General features: G+C 33.3%; 2 protein-coding genes, 1 long non-coding RNA gene, 1 other non-coding gene and 1 pseudogene across 5 annotated transcripts; 2 read left to right on the top strand and 3 right to left on the bottom strand.

Annotated features, from left to right (window-relative positions):
* Positions 1–5,252: 5,252 nt before the first annotated feature.
* Positions 5,253–5,334, top strand: TRNAS-GCU (transfer RNA serine (anticodon GCU)). Its single transcript has one exon. It is a non-coding gene; the product is annotated as a tRNA-Ser (tRNA).
* Positions 5,335–5,359: 25 nt separating this feature from the next.
* Positions 5,360–11,909, top strand: LOC145574147 (uncharacterized). The gene is made up of 3 exons (XR_014098011.1): positions 5,360–5,494; positions 10,675–10,903; positions 11,604–11,909. It is a non-coding gene; the product is annotated as an uncharacterized LOC145574147 (long non-coding RNA).
* LOC145574146 (G-type lectin S-receptor-like serine/threonine-protein kinase LECRK4) lies at positions 6,078–8,909 on the bottom strand. Its single transcript, XM_081631887.1, has one exon. It carries the CDS (start codon positions 8,873–8,875, stop codon positions 6,572–6,574), a length of 2,304 nt encoding a protein of 767 aa, XP_081488013.1. The 5' UTR covers positions 8,876–8,909; the 3' UTR covers positions 6,078–6,571.
* A 1,376-nt stretch (positions 11,910–13,285) lies between the features above and the next one.
* LOC145575846 (uncharacterized) lies at positions 13,286–14,804 on the bottom strand. The gene is made up of 3 exons (XM_081633635.1): positions 14,661–14,804; positions 14,472–14,533; positions 13,286–13,865 (listed from the first exon to the last, which is right to left on the bottom strand). The coding sequence occupies exons 1-3, from the start codon at positions 14,732–14,734 to the stop codon at positions 13,690–13,692; spliced, it is 312 nt and encodes a 103-aa protein (XP_081489761.1). The 5' UTR covers positions 14,735–14,804; the 3' UTR covers positions 13,286–13,689.
* A 4,912-nt stretch (positions 14,805–19,716) lies between these two features.
* LOC145574145 (octanoyltransferase LIP2, mitochondrial pseudogene) lies at positions 19,717–21,511 on the bottom strand (annotated as a pseudogene). The gene is made up of 2 exons (XR_014098010.1): positions 21,137–21,511; positions 19,717–20,446 (listed from the first exon to the last, which is right to left on the bottom strand). The product of XR_014098010.1 is annotated as an octanoyltransferase LIP2, mitochondrial pseudogene (transcript).
* Positions 21,512–21,938: the final 427 nt, after the last annotated feature.

Genomic DNA, 21,938 nt, shown 5'->3' with positions numbered 1-21,938 from the left:
AGATTTGATCTCAAGTTTTGATCGATTATCAACCTTCAAGACTTTAAGTAGCTAATTAAGCTAAACTAGTTGATCATCCACATTTATTACTATCAAGTTACCTATACATAAAGCATACATTGTACTGGACATAAAATCTATCACCTACGAAATTGAGTAAGTTGTTTTTGTATGTCCTTCCATTTTTGACTATCCGATTTTTAATAGTTTTTAACTTCTTTATCAATGAATATAATTAATTGTTTATTTATTTCTTACATTCAATCAAACAATATCATAATATATACTAAGTGATTATATAAACCAATTATGGGCTTCAACTACTACCTTAAACTATTGGTTGAGTTGACAACTTAATATATATCAAGAGTCAATACATAGTATGACACATGTAAAGGTCACAGGTTCAAATTTCATCCGCCCTCCATTTTCAAGTAGAATATATTGCATTGGGAATGAGAGGGTCCTTCACACTTCAAGCTCAAAAGGTTCTTATGTAAGAGGGTGTAATAGAGTATATAAATCAATCATCGATCGACTTCAACCATTAGCTTAAATTTTACGGACGACATTGACAATTGATCTATGCATGAATAATTCACCTTGAAATTTCCATTCCAAGCTCAATGATAAGAGCACTAACCAACGAGACTGTATGTATGCTCAAACGTGCATGGTATATGCTCATAAATAGTAATTAGGGTTCAAATGCATACAAAAATGTACTGTTTAAGAGCACCTTAATTATGCTAATAACCTCAGAAGTCAAGGGTCTATCTAACTCTATAAATAGACCGCATAAACCTTTATATCAAAAGTTACAATCCATTGATTTTTAATACTTTTCGAGAAGCCTTTTATTATAATTTATAATTTGTTGGTCGAAATATCATATGACTATGCAATTATATTGATCATATATTGAATATTCATATTGGATGTATTAATTCAAATCTTGAGAACCCGAGAAGTATACTAAGTACGAGTATATATACATTATTACAATACATAAAATCTAAATTGTACCAATGCTGATATCCAAATTATTTTCTTAAATTATTGTTTTTATTTATAGATAAATAAATTTGTTACGAAAGATAATACTCCATAAGACCATAATTAATTTAGAAAGTTAATAAAATTACATTTACTCTTCATATGAGTTACATAAGGTAATCACAGATATAAATATTCTAGTTAAAATCAATTGTGTCACACTTAAGATTTTCGGGTAAGTTGGAATATAATGATTCACGTATTATCAAAGTAATAACAGAGATCCATAATCTATATTACATGAAATTAATAGAATTAGTATTTACTGATCAATTCATACAGCTAATACTTTTAAATAATAATATAGATACGGGCCCATGAAATTAATTAATTAAGTGAGAAAATAGATAAAGGAATATCATTATCTAAGCCATGTGCAACCAATTTAGAAACAACCAATTATAATTTCACTTGGACAAGATCAACCGGTCTTCCATCTTTTCCGAATCCAAAGGGACCCTTTATTTCCTTCTCATAGATGATAACATTTTTCCAATAATTTAATTAGTTTTTACCTAAAAAGTATTTGGATAAATACTTTGGTTAATAAATTTGTAATTAGGTTATACAATACAAATAAGACTTTGCAAATTGCATATATCTAACATATATGTTGGGTTGCATGTGAGACTTGCGTAGGCCTTGATTACTCTTTCTTGGTAAAACACCTATATTGCAAAAATAACTATTAAGGTCTTAATCTATGCCTGTTAAATCATATCATTTACATTAAATATAATTAGTTTATTTAACTTGCGCCTTTTCTTGCATGTTGAAATCATTGATTTTTTGGAACCATCCTTAAAGTCATACATCTATCACTAGTATCTTTCAATGATTTTTTATCATGGTGTGTCAAATTTAAGTATATGATGGTTTCTAAGCACAAGCTTAATCACCTATAGAGGAATTGAATGTGAAATTTGTAAGTTAAGGACACTTTTTACGAGCTTATAAACTTACATATGATCAGATGATTTATCGTATTATTAATTATCGTATTATACAATGATATATCACAAATAATTTATCATTTTGATGTACATGCAATAATGATAACAAATGGATGTCAACTACTTTGTATTTTAGCTGTTGGATTAGAGTTTTGGGGTAATATGTAGATCTATCTCAAGGTTGTTATCATTTACTCTGTATTGTATGTCATTGTTCTTTTATGACTTTTTATGCTCCAAAAAACTCCGAGTGTTAAAAATAGAATTTGAAGTGGGCACATCACTATTCAATATATAATGCTTTATGTTATCAAAATAACTGTACTATTTTGTTGGAAACCAATTTCGTTTGTATTTTAACCAACCTAGCTAGTAAATAGTAATTAACTAGTTTTTTAACTCCTATAATTATTTAAAAAATACCCTATATGTAAAATGTGTAAATAACAAACTTCATTCTCCAGAGAGTTTAACAACTTGTGTGTATAAATGCTTATACTCTCACAAAAAAAAAACAACGAAAACCCTATATTTCGTTGAATAATGTGTAGTTAATAATTAATAAAAGTGTTATTAAGAATATTATGAGAAGTTAATATTAAAGGGGAGCAAAATGGACCAACCAAAGCAGAAATTCAGGGAGTAGATCATTGTCATTCCTCGGAAGGCGACAATACATTCAAAAATCTTAGTTAGAGTTTGTGGTTTGCATGTTGTGGGTGGTCAAAGTGACAAGATTATTAACACAGGAATTTCATTGATTTCATAAAAATGATACCCAATAAATAAAAACACTTCCTTTTTAATAAAGGAAAAGGACCAAATTCAAGTAAGAACAAGACTAGTCTAACTTGGAGTTGAAAAGATGTCCACTATAATATTATGGCTTTTTGCCATTTGGCTCCTTATATTTTATATAGTCTCTCCGTTTTACTGGATTTGTCTCATTTTTTTTTTTTTTTTTTTTCATTTGACAGTTTCATTAACTTTACCATATAATCTTCGTTGAGGATAAAAATCGAGAGTCATAGATTATAAAACCAAGTATCGAACTTCAGTCATCAGATTAAGTTTTTTGTTGATCCTTTTGATATTAAGAGTCAATAGGACAAGAAGATCACATATTTAATTTCATCCACTTCTCCTTTCCAACATGAGATATACGAAGTATAAGATATGTCATGTTGCATCCGCATTTCAATCTCAATAATTTACTATGTATCGATCATGTTCACATTTTTTATTTTGAGCGATCTTTTATACAATCAAACAAATTCATTTAGGACAATTTTAGTGGAACGGATTTAGTATAGATTTGGTATACATGTCTCATAGTATATTTGTTGGACTTAGCTTTACTCCCATGTAATAAGGAAATTGCCTTTTTGACTGTCTCTTTGAACCTTTTCTAGACCTAACCTTTTCACGTACTACCAAAATTCTTTCGGTATCTTAGCTTATTAATCTATCTACGACCTTGGGAATTGCTCGTTCTCTCATGTAAGGCATTTGCACAAAGGAGAAAAGCATTTGGCTTTTGGAAATTTTTAAATTACTTTTATAATTAAACAGAGTGTACCTTTTTATGTGCCATTCGATCTTTCTTGTGCAAGACACTAAGATTTATATTTTGTTGCTAGCATTGTTTACATATGGATCTATAAAATTGATCCGTATTCAATTATTTATTCTGAATTACTTGAATAATCTAAATTGTATATATATGTGAAGCTACTTATGACTTGAATTTTATACAAATCTAGCTACCCTAATTGACTTACTATGATAAGGTAATTGGCAATTTATTTTAATAAAATTTGACCAAAATATGACCAAATAGGACTCAAAATTGACAAAATGACTCGCTATAGAATTGTTAGTTGTATCAAACTGGTCAGAATAATATGAGCTAACATATTTATCATTTTCATTTAGGATACATATATTTTATTCACGTTATTTGTAAAACGTATTATTTTCATTTATGTTAGGATCTAGATCTATCAAGCTAGATAAAAAGCTTTAGATGAGATCATACTGAAAAGATTTAAACCAAACCAAGCCTATTTGAGGTGAACGGAAAAATATTTTATATACGAAAAGAAAATTAATTGCATATTTTACTCCATAATCACCTAATGAAGTACTGTAATGAATATGCATGATTGTTCCCAAATTTGAAATTCTACTGTGAAACATTTGGACAATGTTTATATAGTTTCATGTATTTTAAAACTCAACAAAATTAGTAACATTACATATGCACAACTGAATGTTCTAAAATGGTTATGTTTTAGGCGGTTAGGCCCAAAAAGCAGGAGTACGCAAGCCCAATTTGCATACCATCATCATTCAAACTCCAATAAAATGAATAAATCAATACTTTCTATGGTTTTTTTTTTTTACTTGATCCGCTTTAATTTTTACATTATTTAATATTCATCACTCACTTTTTTATAAGTCTTTTGTACATTATACATTATATATATAAAGAAAAATATATTCATATAAAATCTTGTAAACTATTGATAGTTAAAATTTTGCGTTGACAAGCGTTATAAATAAAAATACTCCCTTTGTGTTTAAATATATATTTGATAATATTTTCTCAATTTTTTTTTAATAATATTCTACTAACTATTGATCCCTACAAAATCCTTTACTTTCTTCTCTCTCATCAAACTTATACCCTATCACCTATTATTTCAATAAATTCAACTAACCTTTCTAAATTTCCGTATAAGTCAAAACGTTTCATTTATTTAAACACGAAAGGAGTAAGTAAAGTTAAAAAGTAAAGAGGATGTATACTACTTCTTGTACATGTCCACGTCCACTAAAGTGCAAGCTAGTATTTTTGAGTCGACAAGCTGCACTATAAGGTCTTGATCTCTTCACCTTACAGAATTAATACTCCGTAAAAATAATTTAAGTTCAGTAAAAAAAAGTTCAGTTTAGTAAAAGTCAATAATTTCAAAAAAGGAAATCGGTAAAAATGATTTTAAAAATAATTTAAGTTCAACAAAAATAAACATGACCTAATTCTGACTTTGTTACTTACCTTAGTTGAACTCACCGTCCATTGAGACATACTACTACCATTTCATATTTTTTTGACTATGGAATGTTTTATATCTTCAAATAATACCCCAAAGTTGCATATAATATGAAATAGAGGTAGTAAAACTAAGCTAAGGAAAATGTATAAAAATAACTAGTTTTCAAATAAGTTTAACAATAAGAGACGCTTTGGCCGAGTGGTTAAGGCGTGTGCCTGCTAAGTACATGGGGTTTCCCCGCGAGAGTTCGAATCTCTCAGGCGTCGTTTCCTCTTCTTTTACATTTTTCATTTTTTTTTTTTCTTTTTTTTTGGGCGAACAAATTCGTTGTTATCGCCAATTGCTTCCTTTTCCTTGGATTGCATAACGGAGGAGAGAGAAAATTCTCAGCAACCTGGGTTTCGGATTTCGATAAACTTGAAAAAGGTAATAATTTTACTCCAATTTCATGTTTTTTCATCATTAAAACCCTAATTTTTTGGCGTTGATTGTTGTTGATTACTACATTAAAACTTTTAATTAATTGTTCGTGATTGCTTTTGACTATAGCAGCTAATGTTTATTTGAGTTTAGTTTGTGGAATTGAATTGAAATTGGAATTGCATTCTTTTTAATCGTACTTAGCTTCTCTCAATTTTGTAATTTGATTAGGGTTTAGTTGCTGGTAGTTGTTTATGTTGTTATGTGGTCATGGATTGATTTCTAGGTTATTGTTAGAAGATGACAAATAATTGTGGTTATACATGATTTTAACATAGTATCTGTTCTGTCGAATATAATGTATTTGCTCTATCCCAGTTTACATTCACAGCAACAATTTATGCAAGATTTACGCAAGTGGACAGGTAGAGAAAAAGATTATTAAGAGCAACTCCAATGGTTGTAGTTAGAGACTTGCTTGCAATTTCAATAATTCCCTAGCTACTAGCTTGACCATTGGAGCTAGAAAATTTAATTAGCTTGGCTAAGCAAATTAGCTTTGCCAAGCTAATTTGCTTGAGAATTAAACTTTCCAAAATAAAAATGTTCATTGCACCAATTAAGCTATTTCCATGTATTTTCTATCCAACACCTACTACTAAGCTAATAGCTAGCCATTAGAGCAAAAAGTAGCTAAAATGATAATTAGCTTAAAAGCTTATGTGGCATGGCAAGCTAATTGTCAAATTAGCTTGTCATTGGAGTTGCTCTAATAGGAAATGGGACATAGGAAAATGAGGCATATAAATTGAGATGGGTTAGTGTTCTTGTGAAAACAGGCATTTTGACCACAAAAAATTTAACATTTTGTTGGTAAACCAACCATGTATTGCACATGCCACACCACACTACTGTTATTATACACCCTTTCCTCTGCTTAATCAAAATAAACAAAACCAAATTGATTGGAACACTTTTAGCCATGAAGATTAACACTTATCTAAGAGGTAGCATATACTTTTGAAGTTAGACAAGGAGGGGCAGGAACTTCAACAAGACCTTCGAGCATCTGTATGATTGTTCTCATGCTTGGTCGGAGAATTGGATCATCTTGGATACACCAAGGGCAATCATTACAATCCTCTTCAATTGTGTTCTGTCATTAATTGCCTCCTTTTCATCATTAACAAGTAAATTTATTCTGTTAGATACATAGCAATCAAATGCCCAATCTGTCAAAATGGCTACTTCCTCTTCAATGAGATCCATGCACACATTTTTTCGACAACTTATGATCTCCAGCAAAATAACCCCAAAGCTATACACATCTACCTTCACTGTGATTGGTTTGTTCTTGAACCATTCAGGAGCAACGTACCCTTTGGTCCCTCTGATTGCTGTAGTCGTATGGGTTTGGTTTAGAGCCAAAAGTTTTGCTATCCCAAAATCAGAAATGAGTGCATTCTGATGATCATCTAGAAGTATGTTTTGGGGCTTTATATCACAATGAATGATCTGGGTGCTGCACTCCTCGTGCAAGTACAGGAGGCCCCTTGCAATTCCTTCACAAATTTGAATCCTTGATACCCACTTCGGCCTCTGATCACTGAATAGGTAATCTGCTAAGCTACCGTTTTTCATGTATTCATAGACTAACAGCCGCTCATCATTCTCCTTGCAAAATCCAACAAGTCGAACTAGATTCTTGTGATGGGTCTTGCCAATCACATTTACTTCAGTTTTAAACTCCGTATCAGCACTGTCAGATATTCTATGCAACTTCTTAACTGCAACAAAAATTGGGGATCCTTCTGCTGTAATCATGCCTTTGTAAACAACCCCAAAAGCCCCTCTTCCTAACTCTTCCTTGAATCCATCAGTTGCTTTTTCAAGAGCTTTGTAGCTGAAGCAATGGACATTATTGTACTCCTCATGAGGTTGTTCAACACTTTTAAGTAGCTTCTTATGGTAGATGAAGAAAATTGCCAAAAGTAATAAAGCAATATTAAAGAAAACAGAGCCACCTAATAGAATTGAAACCACAGTATTCAGCTTGCTTTTTGCACCTGGGATGGGTGGGACAGTGGAGTATGTGCCGTTGCCTACCTTCAGCCAAGCTGTCTCGTTGACATCACCGCCATGATTTCCTAAGAACAGTGGTGAATACTTGCAACAGGTTCCCGTAAGCCAGGTTGCAACAGCACAGAAGCGGTCACCAAGACAAGAACTCTTGCATTGTTCTTCAGTGATACCTTGAAACCTTTTGTCACATCCATTAAACCTAGTGCTTTGAAGTGACACTAGATTATATTCAACAAAGACAGAACCCTTTGCATCATCTTCCCAAAGCTCAAAGTCTGGTTTGCAGCTGCCAAACTTGTTATTTGGATCTATTGGAGAATAATTAGAAGGGCAATTACAGCTGACACTTTGAGCCACTTTATCATAACTACAAATACTGTTATACCCACACCCTACAGAGCAGATGTTACCTGGTTGTGAATACATCTTGGACCAACCAACTTTATCGTTTTTTGTAAAATTTCTTGGGTGATAATACCATGTAAGCACTCCATAATAATTCAGAGTTGCTCTCTGATAATAATCTCTGGGAGATGCTACACCTATATTATCTGGGATGAAATTATACAACATGGTGCCATTTTCTGCCACTATGTACATATGCCCTGACTCATTATAGATCAATCGCTTGCCTTGATTTGGAGGACTCCAAGTGTTACTAGCATAGTAAGGTTGAGCATCGGCCCAGTAAATAGTTGGGTCCATTACATTAAATACCACATTCCCATCTCCTTGCAGGCGCAGTTGGAACCTGCCTTTGGTGAAATTAGTATCTGAAAGTCGAGAATCAACAGCCATTTCTGGGTTTATGATTTGGGTAGGCAGCAAAGTGTCTGTTGGATGAGCAAAGCTCTGCCAAATTGGACTGTTATTGCTGCTACTTGTCAGGATAAAATTCCCGGTATCGTTCATGAAGGCAATGCTAATAGCATTGGTACCATTTATATCAGAAGAGGTATTCCATAGGTTAAAGCCTTGAGGATCACTGAGTATTAGACCCTCATTAGCATTTAATGTAACAGTTGATCCTTGGGGAACAGGGTTACCATTATTTGCATACCAGACAATTGTGTCTGGGATCTTGGTATACCAGATAGCAAGCAAGAAGAGATTAGTGTGGTTGAGAAATTGATGAAAGCCAAAGGCGAAATTGCCTGAAGGCGAAAGCAATGAAGATTCATTGATGGTAGCTGTGAGAAATTGGCCAACTAGTATATTGCCTCTAGTTTGAGCTGAAATGGATGATGTTAATAGGAGGATAAGTGCTGTAAAGAAGGAAAAGATGCAAGAAAAAGGCTTAGCCATTGCTAGAAAAAGGGATTTTTTATTTTGAGGGAAGAATTTTATTAGCAATAGACATGTATTGTGAACCAGAAAAGGCTGGTTGCTAAATAAAGATACAAGGACAACTTATTTCCAGAAAAGTCAACCGAGTTTTCTCTATTTTTGTTATGAGGTGCAAGGACTGTTGAACAGTCTAAGGCTACTCAAAAATCTGGTCATACTTTTACACTGTACTATGTTTGAATGATGTCAATTGAATATTATCACGCTGTCTAGAATTTGTGGTGACAATAAGTCGTTGATAGTGTAATTCAAACTTATGAGATGACTGAATCCGGATAGAGGAAGTATTGGAGCGGTGGTCAAACTCGTGGGCATTGTATTACATAAATTGCCACCGTGCCTTACTGCCTTCTTGTGTTAAAAAAAAAAAAAAAAAAAAAAAAAAAAAAAAAAAAAAAAAGAACTAAAAAAGATAGCCTGTAGTGATGAACGTATATTTTAGATTGCAATTACTAATTACTATGTCAATGGGGCGGGGCGGGGCGGATGTTGGTCTTCCCATCCCCATCCCCATCCCCACCTAATATTTTCGTCTCCATCCCCATCCCCGCGGCGGATCTAATATTCATCCCAATCCCCGCCTCAGCGGGTACAACTCCAAAACCATCCCCGCTCTACCCCCACTTGGATATCCATCCCCGCCTAATCCCCACCAAAGACTCGTCTAATCCCCACCCAAGATCCACCTAATCTCTGTCTCTAAAATACATAATCCTACATAATTAATACGGATTATAATAGAAATAAAACATTCTTAATATTACACACATTTTTGTTTATAATATAAGTGTCGTACAAATATTATAATTAATATTATAATTCACGTAATTATTTTATAAAATAGTATAAAAGTATGTAATTTTACTTTTAAAGATATATAGATGTGGGTATGATGTGGGGATGAGGCGGGTACGAAGTAGGGCGGGTACAACTTAAAATCCATCCCCGCCCCATCACCCATGGCGGGTATGGTTTTTATCCCCATCCCCGCCCCACCACCCGTCAAACCGAGACCCATCTCCGCCCCACTGGGGCGGGGATAAGGCGGGTCTCCTACTTGACCCGCCCCACTGACATCCCTAATCAGTGTACTACTCCATAGTAGTGCCGTGAAATAGAATGTGATTATATGTGATTCATATGGTCATAACACAAAAATAAAAAGTCTACCCCTTCCCACACGATGTGTATTGTTTTTGGTTTGAAAATATCTGCCATGTGTTTTACAGTTGTACACATCTCTCAAGGAAAAAACTCAGTTTAGAAAAATAGAAACTCTTTTTTCTGTTTGTATTTTTTGTGTGGAAGAGTTTTCTTTTTATTTAGTAAAATCATTGACATTGTTATCTATGAGTAAAGGTGAATTATCTTTGATTTTGAATTGCTTGGTGGTCCAAGTTAGGGCTATTCCAAGTTAGGTCAATGATTGCTAGTTCTACGATTGAAAGGGAACAAAGTCAAAGTAAACGATTTTTTTATCTGGTAGAACTTTTGCCACGTCAATTTATTGTGCTTAGTGTGGATGCTTGCTAGCTTAGTTTTAATCGTTTCAGGGTACTTCACTTGATCATTTGCTAATAAGCCTCTATTAGAAAACCCTCCCCTCTTGTGAAAAAAGAAAACGGAAGTTAAAAGGGAACTATGGATTTTATTTGATGTTGGTACATGGGTGACTATTGCTTTGCTTTTTTCTTTCCATCTCTTTCATTTGAATTGTAACTTGTTTCACTAATTAGATCAAATTATTGCTGATGCAGTGGAGTGTGGTATGGCGCATTGAGCAAGTCTACTTTGGTGGCTTCATACTTCAATGTAATTCTGTTATCACTATTGATGTGATTTAGGAGGTCCCATACTAAGATATGACAAGTAACCACCAGAGAACATTTCAACCTAATAAGAGCTACTATTTCTTCTTGGAATTTGTTGTCACATTGATGAGATGATCTAGATGACCTAATGTGGTAAATACGACCTTAGATGCAGGTATTAAACATCTACTTCTAACATGTATTATTAGTCTGGTCTTAGTGTTAACTTTCTTTAATTCATCAGACTCACACATTTGATCAATGTATTATAAAATCATGGTTTGATGTGGAATGCTTTTTGTTGACCACATTCAGGTTAATCATATTAGACAATATAAAGGAAACAGTTAGGGAACATTATTTTGTTTTAACATAATCTACATAGTTAACGATATGATTTTACAAATTTATTGTATTCGTTGCTTAAAATTGGTAGCATATTAAGAAAGTTAATCACAAATTACTATCTTTTATACTAGTAAAGATGACAACTTGCCTAGATTATGTGATAAATAATCTATGTAACTATTAATCCCGGATAGAGAGAGCATTATGTAGATAATTACAAGTGATTGTGAACGCATTGTCCCTTGTAAACAATACACGAACTTGTAGGTAGAAGCAACTTTTGTTTCTTAAGCTCAAACTATTTTGTGATTTTTGACTGCTGTATATGAAGTACATTAGGCTTATATTAAGCTTTATTTAGACTTAGCTTTCTATTATCTTCTTGTTTGACTGTCACATTGCAATAAATCTTTGATATGCTTGCTTATCTTGTTGGTATTTGAATGCACAATTTTGAATTGTTCAGAGTTAAAGCCTGTGTGTGTTGATTGTTAATAGCTAAAATGATTGTTGATGCCAAAATGCAGATAAGGATGTTCATTGTTCAAAATAATTAGGAATCACTTGTCCCTTGCTACAATAGCCTGGGCAGCCTGATCTTTTCGGAACTCCATTGTGTTTGCTGGTTGAAATGACAAGATTTGGTAGCCAATTACAGGACTTGAAGCTTCGATGGGATTTTAACTGATCATTGAGGCAACCAGTTGCTTTTAAAGCTTCTGTGGTTTTTGCCTGAAGCCATGGCAGCAATTTTCGGGGCGTTCGCCTTGTTAGGAGACTATTATCAAATTTTGTCATTTTGGAGCTCCTATGTGATGATGCTATGAGGGTTGAGAAGGTATAATATATATATATATATATATATATATATATATATATATATATATATATATATAGTCATTTAATATAAACTTTAGATGCACCTATCTCTACGTACATGAGGGTGTAGGAGTGATGCCAAGACACAAACATGACTTTTATTTTTGTGTCTTTTTATTGTAGTCATATCAAAAGGATTGGAAATATAGTTTGCTCAAATAGAGATTAGTTGATCATGTGAACTCTTTTCAATTGATAAGACTTTATTGTCTTGATTTTTTAAATATAGCCCCTTAATTCTAATCTTTCCCTCTAAAGAATTTTCCACCAAATTTTCCTTAAAAGCACAAATACTATAGCTATATCCACTGATTCACTATATATAATACATTGTAATGTCATACAATAAACTTGTAATAGTATACGCAATAACACAATACATGCCATTGTTACTTAATTCCTTCCCTAACACCCCGAATTCTTATGAGATGAAGCTCCATTTCATAATGAGGTTCCGAATATACATTTCTTATTTTGACACTGTATGTAAACAATCAAAACAAAGTCAATATTGATTGGTGTTAAGTTACAAACACAACACAAATAAATTACTTTGTATAATAATACGGAGTAAAGCAAAAGAAAAATAACTTCGTGATATGATTGATTGTTAGAATTGTTTCTTGCAACTCGTCACTGCCAATTCAACATAATTTTGAGTAAATGAACTAAATCAATTCTCATAAATTTATAAAAGGTTTATTATGGTTTTAACTTTCAAATCAGCTTATATAACCTCATGAGACATCTGATATATAATTTTGAAAAATTTTACAAAAATTAGATTAAAAACGTGAATTATAACCTTTAGTTTTGGAAAATTTTCAACTTTATATAAAAAAAAAAGATGCTTCGCAAGTCCACATGGCCTCATAACAATTTAGGAGGCAATTTGGATAGTTAAAATCATCCACTTTGCTTTTAAATTGTCATTTTAGCTAATAACAATTTACACCTCACTGTCTCATCAAAAAAAAAAAAAAAAAAAAACTTACACCTCCCTTTATTTCTCATCACAAGACTTTGTGTGACATATTATTGGTCATTTATATATATGGTTCCAAAAAACATTTGTCAATTAAGTTATATATGTATATGCCTCTTTTCACTGCCTCAAGGCCAACATATGCATATATGTGACCGATTAATGATCATATATTGTTCCCAACAACATTATATGAACCTATGATGCATCTCTACACTCCTAATTTTTGACACTAGATCCTGAAACCTCCAAATTGATCTACTTATGTGAGAGAGAATTCTTACCAGTTACCATTGGACCAAGTAGAACTACTAGGTGCATACTGGCAAACTAGGTAATACTCTACATGCCAAAAATAATAGTTGAGACTTCGTATTTCTATTTAATATCCTTTTGATTAAATTTGGCACAAATTTGCAACTTACAAAGAACTAAATTAACTAACTCATTAAAACATGTGAGAATCAATGTTAAATCTACCCTCTTCATGTTCATTATTCACCTCTGACACAGAAGGGCTAATCTGTATTGGTTTCTCTTTTGACAGTCAAATTTTGATTAAGAATATCTCGAAAACGTTTTCAACTACAGATATAGCATTATAACAATGGTTATCCTGCTGTTAAATTTGACAAGCAAGATAAGTTATTGGATGAATCTAACAAACAGAAAGTACAATAGAAAACCAACTGTTCTAAATTTTCTCACATTGTTTTAGAAAAGATCAGATCATCCTCTTACCATCACTCTCAAACAGAAGAAATTGGCCTAGTACTGCTGTAAATACTTTGTAAGCTCCTATATTTTTGTCTCTTCATCTCCCCTCTAGGACAGCCATTCTTTTGAAATGCAGGCACAACACTTTCCCCTTCTTCCGGATAAACATAATACTGACTCTTCCGCTTGTTGAATGGAAGTAGCTTCTCTGTTATAAAAGTCACATAAAACTTTGTGAACGTCAGCATGAATGAATTCAGTATGTTTCATCCACCGAAAAAATCATGAAAAAAACTTTTTTCTAAGCCAACGTATTGTTTAAAAATACATGTTTCACAAATATGAAGCTAAATAGATGATTCACATTTCCTTGCCATTGTAATCTCATCAGAGCCTTCAGTAACTCTTTTTAAAGGATAGGACTACTCCATACAACATATTATCCCATTAACAGATTACAGATTCAACCACATTAGATTAAATTTTTCACTTAATTTTGAGGAGAATATTCTACCACACAATAAGTAGATAATACATGTTTTCTTCCTCATTTAATTTAATCAGAATTTCTCAAATTTTCAACAAACACCAAATATTTATGCTTTTGGGCTAATTAATCCAGCTAAAATGGATTTGTAAAATTGATAACGAAATAAAATATCTAGTCATCGATTTTGAGATTTAGCTTTTGCTAGGAGATATAATCAATGGCTGATCTCAAATCAAAAGTTGGAAATCAAAGATTACCATCTAAATAGATCAACAAGCATAACAACTTGACAAGGTATCTATATTATCAGGAAAACCGGCATACCTGAATAAGAAGAAACCTTAGAATTTGATGCATTGACTGTGAGCTCATGGGAGTTATGCTTCCTATCAGAAATAACACAATGACTAAATTATTTGTCTCTCTTTATGGTGGATAGATAAGATCTTAACGTTTAAGTTCTCATCTTCAACCTTACCGTTTCACAAAAATGTAAGAGAGAGTAGAACTTACTTGAGTACATCAATGGAATCCTCAGAGCTGTTTAACTGTAAATTGCAGTCTGGGGGAAGGTTAAGATCAGGCATAAGACCCTGGAGCGGCCTCTCTGGCTCCCCCCCCCCTTCAGCCCCTACTCCTCTGTTTTCTTCTGTCACAGTGCTGTGCTTATAAAGAATCAGCTTTTGACACTTTAACTGCATTTTGCACATTATTCTGTGACAGAAATATTTCTGGAATTGTCTATGCTCAGACAATTAGTGAAGAAGGCAAGGGTGGATAAACAAAATTGAAAATTTGCCTGCTCTATAACTCAGACTATGACACGAGCATGGACGCTTAACACTTCATTTTGGACAAAACACATGCAGTAATTATATAGAATGGTCAATTCCTAGTAACATAATTTTTATATAAATACTTTTTTTTTTCTCCTTTGAATCCAATCTATTCTGTATCATAATAATTTGAGAAATGTGAATAGAAAAATCAAGCAGCTGATATACTTCCATATCTAGCAGGCATATCTTTGATATGCAAATCAGGAGATTGCTTCTGCATAAGGAAATAATCCTAAAATGTGATAAATTTTTTATTTTTAATTTTTTTTTTTCCCACTGTTTTTTGACAGGATAATTTTCCATATTGGCTATTAATTATTATAATAAAATTAAATAAAAATTACTTATAAACATACTGGGCTGATTTTGCAATGTCCACATGTAGTTCTTGGTTCATTTCTAAAAGAGTAAGAGATTCATCCATTCTTAGATGTTTGAAACATAATAGCCCAAATTAAAAGGTTCATAATACTTTTTATGTTTCCTAACAGAATTCTGAAAAAAAATGTACACTTATTGTGCATAAAACTAAGGATCAACTAGAACAACCTCTGTTAATGCAAGGGTATAGTCGCAGACCTGCGTACATCCAAACCCCACAGCCCCACCCCCACCCCTCGTCTCTCTCTCTCCTGCGCCCTGCTGGAGGCTGGCTTGGTAGAGACAATAGGGTGATGTTAAAAATTCTCATATATTACTAAACAGTCAGCTCGTAGTATTTAAAAGAAGAATAAAAACAGCATACTTTGTCAAGAAAATCTACCTGAAGCTCCAACTACTAGAACCACGGAAACAGGGCATGACATTTGATTAATGCTACATCTTTAAGTATAGACTTGAACACGAATGCTCCAACCTCAGTGCAAGGATTACTGCTTTGACTCAACTGGGGATACTCATTCCTTTGTTAAAAGTGAACAGACACATACTTAAGCTGATGCCAACCAATATACTCATATAAACTTTCAGTTTACAAGGAAAAGAAAATAAGCAGCAGTAAATAATAGAATGAAATTTTGGGCAGAGAAATAAAGGAAGAAGATGATGGACATTAGTTTTAGAAGCGGGAGATTACAGAAAGTAAAAGATAATACAAGCTTTCTAGAGGCTTGTTCTCTTCCAAAACATAAACAAAGCTAACAGAAACACTCGATAATACTCAGCGTGATGTTTTCTCGCTGATCTCTTTATATATAGCTTATCTCAAACTAATGGATTTCCTTCCTCTTCAAACAACTAATTGTGCAATAAATGGGTAGCCTAATTAAGTTTTATTAGTTTCTTCGTAAACAACTTTTTGTGCATTGCCACATCACCCCTCACCAATAAACCAATTTATTACACAGTTCCAATTTTATTTGCCTACTATATTGTGGCAAGCACACTAAGTTAATAGAAAGTTAACAGAAGTAGAATACCTTTGTTCATGCAGGCAGTACACCAGGATCTAGTGGCAAATTGGCAATGTCTCTCTTTTGCAAATTTCATCTCCTTTAATCTCACTATTAATTCTCCGTTTTCAGTTCAATTCTACTATCTGCTTAATATAGAGCAAGTAAAACAGAGGAATGTATTCATGCACACAAAAAGATAAATACTGATATTTAACAAATTTTGAAGGCTTGAAACCTTACATATGAAAAACAGAGGACGAGCTCACATATGATAAACAGAGTATAAGAGCTTATAACCCCATAGTGAATGAACTTTTACATTAAAGAATCAGTAACTAAGTAAATAAGAACCCAAACAGTATGCTATTTCTGTCTTAGAATTCACATCAGGGTGACAAACCATCAATCATGCATATATAAGATCTTGATTCAAGATTTTGAGTTCAATCAGTTTTTCTGGTCATTTCCCTTTTCCACAAGCAGCACAGTATATATCAAATGTCAAGCAATCAATGTAATGTAAATGTACAGAAAAAACTAAATGTTAATAATGAGGTACATCAAATTAAGTTTAAAAATTAGATCAGCTCTCTTTCACAACAAAGTGATCAAACTATACTTGCAAATCACTATTAACACCAACACTCTTGCACATATGATTGAGAATTCTTTAATTATAGTATCGTAATTACACTTCTACTAATCTCATAACAAAAAAAAAAAACAAAAACAAAAACGAAAAAAATAAAAAATAAAACACTTAAAAAGGCGAGGGATCTAAAGAAAAATCTCTTCAATGATCTATCTCCTCTGTATCATGCTGATAGGGAAATGGATGCAGAGACCTTGCAAAAAAGTAGAAAGAACTGAAATTTAACTACCCTTTCCTATACTGATCTGAAGACTAACACTGACAAGGAAACTTATTCGTCGTGGGATTTGAACCAGTTAATGGCGCCCTCCTCCTCAAACTGGTTGGCAAGAAAGCTTGTGCAGGCCTCTTTGCTGTTTCATTCAACTGGTTTAGATCAGAAAGATTTTGTGAAAATGAAGAAAGCAGTTTTCTTGGATGACTTCTTTCCCTAGTGCGAGTCATTCCTTGGTGGTACTGCAGAGTGAAGAAAGAACCCACGGCACAGTGAATGAGAATAAAAAAAGCTAAGACAGACAAAAATCTTCGAGCAATTTTCATGGCTTTTCAGTTCAGAAGGGATAGCGAGCTACATGTATGTGTAGCAAATGAAATGTGATTTTTCTCAGGTTCTGCCTTCAAGATGAGGAATATAGCCATGTAACTTTCTGACATGAGGTCTATGCCTGACCAAGAAACATTGGCAGGATATTAAAAATAAATAAAATTATAAGCCACTTCAGTATTTTAATAACCATTTATCCATGTATAATATACTATGCAGATACGGGCAGAGTATTTGGTTATGCTTCCTGTTCCACAAAAAACCAACCAGGTCAAGAAACTCAAGATATTAGATACACACAATATTATAATCGCGACACCCACTCATTTAACTAAAGATTTTTTTAACTCCTCAATTTCCACCCACTCCATACATAGAAAGATGCAACACTGGTAACTAAGGTGAAATGACTAATTACAAGTTAAACAGAATAATTCAGATGCAACTAAGTTCAAACAGAAATATACAGCAGTTATTTTACAGTTTTACAAGATTGTTCTGAAACCCAGGTCCGGTAAATATCAAAGTGTATAAAGCATCATCATAAGATCATTCCTTATAATTTTGTAGGATTCAGAGCTCAGAAGCTGCTAATCATGTGATAATGAATTGCCAGGCATTATGTATGTTTGATAGCCTAATTTTTCAAAATTTTAAACAGACATGCCTCATGTGACTGATCACATGACATTGAGTCAGTTCTCTCAGTTATCTGTCCCCTTTGCCATATTAAAATGCTTAATCTCTTCCAGTATCTCTTAAGAACATCATAAACAGCCAAGGTTAGCTGGGAAAGCACGCTTCTACAGAAGAGTAACAAATTCTTAACTGTAGTTTCTGACTGCTGTTTTCCAATGTTCTGTCTTCAGAGGAAAAGATATTGAATAATCTCCATAGTCCATACCCCCAAAAATAATATTCCCTCCGTCACAAACAGCCGAATAATACTAAGTACAATGGAGAACCCCTTATAGTTCTCCAACCGAAGTAAAGCCTCTAAGTCTCTTTCATTCTCACAGTAGCTGGTATCAGCATGGTAATAAGGGAGTGGATCAGATATTCATCTGAACTACATGATTAATCCCAATTATTTATTTAAAAGCCCTTTTTCTATTTCTTTATTCATGCTACTTGAAGGCAAGACCGCAAGAGCCATAGGCACCCCCACGCACCCATACCAGCAAGAGCTTGTGGTTCGCCTCTCAAAATAAGTAAAAACAACTGGCAATGGGGTCTCCGTACAGCACAGTCCAGAGACTATGACAAAACTCAACATCATGGCTTTAAATGAAAGGTTTTGCAGATATAGTAGCAAGACATTATGGGAGTAATTACACATCAACATGTGAACAAATTACTCCGTATAAAAATATTTCGTTAACAAAAAAATTCCCCCAGATATTTAGTACTAGACAACTACAACCACACTTTTGTGGTTGAGTTTTGACTGTTAATTTCTTTCTTATACAATGAATCATGATACCAAAAATAGACATACAATTATTATAAGGTACTTCCATAGCTTTTTCATCCAATATATCTTAAGTAATACAAAAAACTAAAATTCAAGCTTGAAGAATATGGGAGCCTTATAATATATGTGAGAAAAGTATATATTGTTCATCACTCCCATACTATGTTGCCATAATATAAACCAACATGTTTTTATTATGAGCTTGACTTTGACTAGTCTTAGTGTAATACCAAATTCTATGTAAATTAAATGGTGCAAGAAAGCTCCTTAAGTAATTTTATTTGATCTATTACATTAGATATAACTACTGTAATATTTACTGAACTACTGCAGCATTTATGTTTTACACTGTCATAGGGAGAGAAGAGGAAGAGGTATGAAATTGGCAACCGAGTAGAAGTAAACTTACACAAAACCTCTTTCCACTTCGAGACTTCTGATCCCATCCATCAACCTGGAACCATGTAATACCAGATATTGTCACCAGATCCGCTAACAATGTTTACCATAAATCACCACAATACATAGTTTCAGGAAGTATAAGACATTTCCTTTTGTTTTTCCCTGTTTTTGTCCCCTTTTTTATCATTTTGTAGGGATGGCCATTTCAAATTTCAAAAGCTAAAGAGCTATGTCTCAGATAATGAAAAGTGTAGGTGTATGATGTACGGGAAAATTTAAGAGTTAGATCAACGGGGAAATACAAAATTCATTAAATGTTGCTTTTATCTAACAAAACTGGACTAAAATCAAATTGTTTAGCAAAACAAAGTATTAACTGCTCCTGAATCACTTCTTCAGCAGGAAGTTCAATATTTGTCTCTCTTTTTAAGGATGTAACTTCCTTATCTGAAATCCCACAGGGGACGATATGTTTGAAATAGTTCATATCAGGATCAATGTTGAATGCCAACCCATGAGATGTAATCCCGGATTGAACACGAACACCAATTGCACCAATCTTTCTATCTCCAACCCAAACCCCAGTTTCACCTTTGTGTCCAAGGTGAGCTTCGACTCCATACATGGATGCAAGATCAATCATCGTTTGCTCAAGTTTTTCCACATAACTCCGAGCACCAACTCCAATATCACGAAGAGATATGATAGGATATAATATGGCTTGATGTGGACCATGAAATGTTATGTCCCCTCCCCTTTGCGTATAATGTAATTCAGCTCCCATATGTATCAACTCAGGCTCGGGAACTAGCAAATTGTGATCTGTTCTACGCTTTCCAAGTGTATATGTAGGAGGATGTTGCAATGAAAGAAGAGTACATGCTATCTTTTGAGCTTTTCTATCAGAAACCAACTTCTCCTGCAGCTTAAGTGCATTCAAGTAGTTAACAGTGCCCAGCTTCCACACTTCAAGACACCGGCGAACTCCCATTCCCTGTGAAACAAAGACAAATTTAAATCCCATTAACCGTAAGCCGATTAATGTGGAATTTGACATAGAACATCCTGAAAACATAGAACTTAAAATCCCAAATTCATCACTCCTGGCATTCCAGTTTAAATCGGTCGTTAGAATTTCCGATACCAAAGATGTACTACCGGAAAATCTGTGCAATACCTATGAAACACTACTGGTTGAAATTTTCGATTTCCAATACAAACTACTGCAAGAAACCTATGATAGTGCTCATCAAATTGAAATTTTGAAACAACATTCAACAATTAGGCAACAAAAAAGACTAAATTTAATGAAATTATACACAAATAGCTTAACTTAACAATGGAGAGTATTTGGTTAGAAATGAAGTAGAGAATTTTGTTCCCAAAATATAAATTAATCATGGATTTTCTATCATCCCAACTATTAATACAAGATCGAACAAAGTTCTTTGTCATCTGATAAACAACAAATTAGCACAATTTATAAGAACCCTAAGATTCAATAACCCAGAAACTTATGACATTTACTTAATAAATTATGGTTTTTTGTTCATAAATCAAACTAAATTCCATTTGATTTCTTCCATGAGCTAAAAATCAAACCTCAAAATCTGACAAAACAAAGTTGAGTTGAAATGAAAAAATCAATCTGAATTCAAAAGAAATTAAGACACAAATTGATTACCTAAAAGAGAGAAACTCTGGAATTCAATAATCTGGAACTTCTTGCATCCAATAAGCCAAACTATTGACTTCAAATCTTCAATTTGGAAGAATGCAAAATATTGAAATTAAGAATGCAAATAATTTATACAAAACATAATGGTGAAAGAAATATTGACGATCACAGAGAAACCAACACGAAGAGAGTGGAATTGGTAACGAGGATGGTGGATGAATGGTCGATGGTTGCCTTATTATCGGGTCGGGTCGGGTCGGGTCGGGTCAAGTCAAGTTTGGCTACATCCGCGTTGTGTCATATCAGGTTCAGATTTCTCTCAATAGTTTCATGCTGGACAATGTCGTGGTATACAAGGATTGTCAAATTTGTCTGACTCTCATTCAAACGGAAAAGATTGACCCGACTTCCTGAAGTCGAATACTGTAAATAATAGTTGTATTCCCTGTTTTAATTTTCAGATTTGCAGATCAAAGAAGAAAAAGAGAACGCAATTAAGAGAAAGCTGAAAAGTGTATAAAATGATTTTAATGTCTTACCATAAACTTGTGTTATTGTGTCAAATAAGAATTATAAATTCTCAAGTTTGATTAACACGGATAAATATAGCTTAAGCAAAATGCTACATATGATAAACTTCTAATATCTTTTACACGATCACATCGCAATAACACAAGTGACCATAAAATCTTCATTCAATAGATACTTCTATCCGAAATTGATTTGTCGTGACTTGAGACATAACAAGTCCTCATATGTAAGGTTAAATAACAAAAATTATGAGAGTGAGGATAGCTCAAGTGATTAG

The sequence above is a fragment of the Chenopodium album genome, chromosome 13 (genome assembly GCF_948465745.1).
Source record: "Chenopodium album chromosome 13, dcCheAlbu1.1, whole genome shotgun sequence".
Lineage (NCBI taxonomy): Eukaryota > Viridiplantae > Streptophyta > Magnoliopsida > Caryophyllales > Amaranthaceae > Chenopodium > Chenopodium album.
This window is presented reverse-complemented; position numbering and strand designations above follow the sequence as displayed.